Source organism: Pundamilia nyererei, unplaced genomic scaffold (genome assembly GCF_000239375.1).
Source record: "Pundamilia nyererei isolate P.nyererei 1_Seehausen unplaced genomic scaffold, PunNye1.0 scaffold00110, whole genome shotgun sequence".
NCBI lineage: Eukaryota > Metazoa > Chordata > Actinopteri > Cichliformes > Cichlidae > Pundamilia > Pundamilia nyererei.
Window position 1 is genome coordinate 705,179 of NW_005187511.1, and position 6,000 is coordinate 711,178.

The 6,000-nt window shown below is 40.8% G+C and overlaps 1 protein-coding gene across 1 annotated transcript in view; it reads left to right on the forward strand.

Annotated features, from left to right (window-relative positions):
• tex264a (testis expressed 264, ER-phagy receptor a) overlaps window positions 1-6,000 on the forward strand; it is a 74,466-nt gene that overhangs the window by 7,252 nt on the left and 61,214 nt on the right. Inside the window, exon 2 of the mRNA XM_005741381.1 lies at window positions 5,466-5,687. Coding sequence (XP_005741438.1) covers window positions 5,466-5,687 — 222 coding nt within the window. The remainder of the gene's footprint in view (window positions 1-5,465; window positions 5,688-6,000) is intronic.

Consider the following 6,000-nt stretch of genomic DNA (forward strand, 5'->3'; position numbering starts at 1 on the left):
AATTATACATGCCAGTGCTCCCAGGATGCCATGTGTAATTACAAACCAAGTCTGAGCACAGCCTAAAGGGACAGAGCTGCACTCGGTGAAAGCAAGAGAGACAAAAAAATGGATTTCCTTTGGCTCCTGACTTAAAGGGCCACTGGGGCCCACACAACATCACATCACTGGATGTATAATCTGATTTGGATGCTTTAGGGCTCACTTAAATTTGAGGACATTTTTATATTTTGAGCTTTCAGTTCAAAAAGTGATTTTGATCCAATATTAAAGTCTAATGCTAAATCACTCAGTTTTCTCAATGATGGTTGATTTTTGCTTTGTGCCTAAATTGTAAAATGAATGGCACAGTTCTTTGTTTTTTTTTAGTTGGATACATGTGCTTCCTTTACTTTTGCGATAATTAAGCTGCAAACAGCCCATCACAGCATACCTGTGGTCCCGGTGCTGTGCAGCCTTGCAAGTTTCAATTTCCTTCCTGGTGACTTTGTCTTTGCCGTCTCATCTGCCTGTGGGGGGCGAATGGCTTCCACTCAGCTGAGACAGGTTATTGCTCTGCCACACTGAGGTGAAAGACAGCTCTTGTTGAGAAATTGCTTATCCTGTAGTCTCCTGTTCTTGTTTCTCCCCATGTGTCAAGTTCTTTGCTTGGTCTTTGAAGTGCCCTAAACAACCATCTGGCTCAGTGTTCCAGATATATAGCAAGAAAATGATCCTGTGAACCACTGAGCAGAAAGAGAGAGCTCCCCAGCAAAACCCGCCATACATTTATCCGATCCAGTTGAACCGTAGATGAAATATGATTGTGGTTGTTATCCGCTTTACACAGACTTGGGGTTTTCTTTATGAATGCTGCATTTCCTCCTTGTCATACTTCACTGGGGACACTGATCTGAAGATGGCATTGTGCTTTAAAGAGGGTCTAAATTTGCAGATTTGTTGGCTGCAGTGCAATGAAAGGACCTTGTACTATCACAGCCTCTTTAACTCCAGTCTGTCACGATGGCAAAACCCAGTTTGCCAACAAGAGCATGAAGGGCAAACATGTCGCATTTGGCTCTAAGTCTTATCATTTTTCAGCACTAATTTCAGTGACACTACTTAGTTTTGTGCTGTAGCAAACTTGACATGAAATAAGAATGATGTATTTATTTATTTAAATCATTGTTTCACAGCTCATAGCTGTGCTGCTCTGTTGCCTTTACAGGGTTTACATGGTTTATTTAAAAACCGAGCAATATTAGTCACTCCTTCCCTCCTAGTTTACATTTTAGATTTACTTTTTGGTGAGTGGAAGTTTTCCAGTTTTGTCTTGACTGTGGTGATAATCCTGGATTAAGCAGAGCATGGCATGCTTATTGTGATCCTTTGTTTCATGCTGCGGCAAGGTAGAGACACACCAAAAACACACCAAAGTCTCCTTGGTGTGTTTGTCCCCAGTCCTCCCTAACCTGCTGACACTTCAGAAATGACCAATTACAAAGCGCCCCACACTGGAAACAGTGCATACAAAGCACTGAAGGCCAGGAGGCTAGAGATACGGGGCTAAGAGCAAGCAAGATGAAGAAAGTAAATCCTCATTACGTGTCTGCTAATAAAAAATTACCTCTCTCAGCTGCGCTTTTGTATTGTTGGAGAGCACTCATCCATCAAAAAAGAACCCTTGTAGCCTCAAGCAAAGAATTGCTTTTGAAATTACTTTGTCTCTCAACTGGTCCTTAGAGAGCTGGCTTATATGTACAAAACAACTGGCAAATTAAAGGAAAAACCTGAAACTTGACCTCTACCTCGAAGTGATCCAATAGCTCTTTTACCCCTTAGAGGACATTTTCTCATTGGGAGAGTTTAGCCACACTCATCCCCTTAGCAAGAAAATCAGTGAAAATCAATAAAAAGTAGTTATGGCTGATAATGCTCATGTTATGCTGAAAGATCTATAGCTATCTATAAGCCTGTATCTATAGCTGCACACACATAAAACACACACATTTACAAGCCACTTTTAAGGAAATTGGGTTTCTACAGCTCGGTACCGAAATATAATATATCTGTGTTCAGTTTCCAAGGTAAAAGCACCACAGTCTTGCCATTATCTATCGCTTTGCTTTTTACTCCCGCCAATCAAAAAGCCACAGTCGGCGTTTCCTCTGCTACCTGTGAGAAATGGTCTTTCAAAATCACAGCTTTGGCAGTGTGGACAGAGGTGAAGAATTTCTGCCTTTCGGACATTTGAACAACTGTGGCGGAGAAGCCAGTACAAGTCAAGTACATGGAGTGTTGTTACTCTCCCTCTCCTAATTGCCTGTAGTTTCTGGGGTGTGTTATCTGAAGGGAAGCAGAGATGAGATGCAGTCAGAGCTGCTGTTTGTTCCTGTTGCTGTGTGGGATGTGAATGATAGCTAGAGCCCTGAATGATATCATTAGTGAACTACTGGTTTGGCTAGCACTCTAGTCTATCAGTGCAGAGAGAGCATGAGAGATGGCGAGATATAAGACGCTGAAGAAAGGCCGTACGTGGGAGGGGTGTTGTTATCCCTTCTGTGTTTGAATGGCTATTGTTTTGTCTTATCATAAACCACCAGTGTTGACAGGGAGTAGCTTTGTACAGAAGCCATGCTGACAGCCCATACATTTGATGCATCCATGTAGGACAGAGGGCGATGCAGGCCAATCCCTGCACATAAATCCATTTGGATAGAGGGGAGAGGCTAAAGAAGAAATCATGTTACTAATGCTGTTTTATTCATCTAATTTTAAATTTAATATATTTTTTAAGCTTTAATTAATGTTTTACTTATCTGAAGAGTTTAATTTACTGCACCACATAAAATTGGAAAAAAAAAGGTTGTTTGCACTTTTCATTATCTCACCTTGTTGGTGTTATTTTTGTAGTTTGTGTGCATGTCTGTTTCTTTTTTGCTTACATTTGGCATCTTCATAAATCGTTTGTGGCGGTGGACAAGAGTACTTCTGCACACGGACAATCTTATGTCCACTTCCATGTGCCTATGAAAAGCAGTTTTTTTGTATCGTGTTTATGGTGCAAAGATTTACTGAATGATTTTAAAAACTAAGTGAAGATAAGGTTCTTGGAAAATCACCCAACGGTTAGAATCACCTTATATTTCAAGACAAACTGACAACAGTTAAAAGGATTTTTACTAAAAGCCACGAAGAGAAATTCACATGGTCACACTTGATAGATACGCTAAGAATTCCACCTGCTGTCTGCAGTTACTAAAGGGAGAGCATGGTTCCTAGCGTCAGTGTTTTTGCTTTAGTACCAGTAATAGTTAGTAACTAGTAATTACATTCCTTTATATGTCACTAGGCTTTTAAATAGAGATGTGTACATGGTTACATTGTTGCGACAATTCACTGTGACACTGCTAACGCAGCCATTGTGACTCCCTGTGTTTGCAGTGACTCATTGCTTCGTTGTAAATAGATCTAGTGTATCTCACGCTGCCATGTATGAATAATTCCCTGTCAAAAGCAGGTGATCTATGTTCTCTGAATCACCACTGAACATGGTGTCATGTGACAGTTAAGATTATCTGCTCATCCCAAACAGACACTGTCAGTCATTATTATTACCCACATGGTACATGCATGCGAGCGGCACCCATGGTTGAGGGGTCTGTGTGTTGAAATATATTTATCTCACCCAACCACAAATGCTGAAATACAACACAAAAGCTGCTGCATGAACAAAGTAAGACAGCAGCGATGGCGCAGTGTAGTAGCAGTGTGGTCAAAAAATAGCTCCGAATGTGAGAAGTGAAATGGAAAAGAAGAGGACGTTGTGGTGTTGAGTCGTGATAATTATGCAAGGATGCCAGGGACATGAAGATGAGCGTCTTCCATCTGTGCCCCCTCGGTGCCAGCCCTCCACAGACATCCACTGTCACAGAGCAGAAACCAGCAGCAGGTCTTAAACACTACACTGTTTTTTGCATGTTTTAACCCATTTGACAGGAGTCACTTAAACTTACTTGTGAAACTTGAACTTACTTGCAAATCCTGCTTTTCTCATCAGCTTTCTGGATTTCACTGTGTTATGAAAATCTCATGGCAGCAATTTAAAATGCCCTTGAATCGGGTAATTTTCCACAGTGAATATTCTATTTTGTATCCAGTTGTTTTGACATAACATTATTTATGTGTCTCTGCAAGTTCTTTTTATACTGTACAGGAATTAATGGGAACCATTAGAATTGCACTCATTCTAAAGAGCCTGTTTGTTGTTCTGCATAAAATTTCCTGCAGCAAGGCAGCATCATCATTATTGGCAGTTTCCTCATGCCTAGGAATTTTAATCTAAGCTACAACTTATTTTACACACGGCTGAAAACTTAGACTCGGGCATCTAAAATACAGTGACAACGCTCATCAAGAAAGGGCAGTTAATATAAAATGTACTGGGGACAAAAACCCAAACTGGTATGGCCCTTTAACCACAGCTCCCACTCTCCTTCTGCAGCAGACAGACTGCAAACAAGCGGATGTGAGTGGGAGATCCGTTGTCAGATCCTTTTCTGACTGACAGCTCACTCAGTGTTTGTTCCTGTGCTTATCTCACATCTGCATGCAGACATGTGGGCACATTAAGAGACATAATGTTGGCAGAAAGGCCTTTAAGTGAGGGAGATCATACCATCCTGTCAGTTTGTGTCTGCTCTCCTCAAATGTCATAAGACAAGACAGACAGTCTCTGCCAGTTCTAGGGGTGATGTTCTGTAGCTGAACCTAGAAATATTACAATATTACTCATCAAATTGATTGTATAATACCTCCAGAATTCAGAGGAAGTAAATTAACTGTGTGGAGAGCCCTGTTATTAATAAATGCTTTTCATGTAAGACAAAACATCCTATTTAGTTATCACTTGAAATGTTTCAAATCATTTTTGCATAAAAATAAGATATTTTGCCCACGGTATGGGCATCGTTTTTAGCACATATACAATTTGGACTGCCGTGTATGTGATCTGGCTTTTGGATATCTGGGGTAAGATGTTCACCAGAGCTGGCAGCCCTCTGTCCAGAGACACTTCGGGCTATATGAAGGTGCAACGTCTCAACATGTTTCAGTCAAATGGCTTCTATTTTTACTTGCACACGTGTGTAGTTTTGTGTTGATGCAGCATTAATCCCAACATACAGATTGCATCCTCCAACTCGCTCCCTTTCACTGTACTGAGCCTCTTCATATGCTTTAAAGCACTGCTTGTAATAATCGTAATATATCATAAAATATTGACCTTTTGTTTTTTACTCTGCAAAGAAAAAGTTGTCTATGTGAGCGTGGCTGATTAATAACAACCCTGTGATCAGTTATTTTTTGTCTTTCGTCCAGCTGAAACCTCACGACTTCTTACTCCTTCTACATTAAAGGGCTTGAAATGGGGTTGAACATGCATCATATGCTGTATATTCACTTTTTCTCTCTCTCTGCGCGCTCAGAGGCCACCAGAGAAGTGCCGCTACGTGGTGGGCAGCATCCTGTGTGAGGGTGAAGAGAAGCCAGATGAAGATCTGCAGAAGCTGTATGAGAAGTTTGGCTTCAAGGTGTTTTCTATGCCAGATGTGAGCCATGCTGTGACCACCAGCTTTCCTTGCACCACCCCTCTGTCCCACGTGCTCGGGCCTTACAGGGTGTACCCCAGAATTGCTTCCTATATTGAGGTACATACTCTTTTAAACTTTTTAAACAGTAGTATTGGGTCGAGCTCGCTACTATATTTAGCTACTATATTTAGCTACTATATTTAGCTACTATATTTAGCTACTATATTTAGCTAGCATTCTTAGTGAGCCTTGTTTTCTCATTGGATCTAAACAGTGTGAATATGTTTACAGGTTGTTTATATTCATTCATGTACTCTTCCACATATAGTGTACAGGGAGTGCAGAATTATTAGGCAAATGAGTATTTTGTCCACATCATCCTCTTCATGCATGTTGTCTTACTCCAAGCTGTATAGACTCGAAAGCCTAC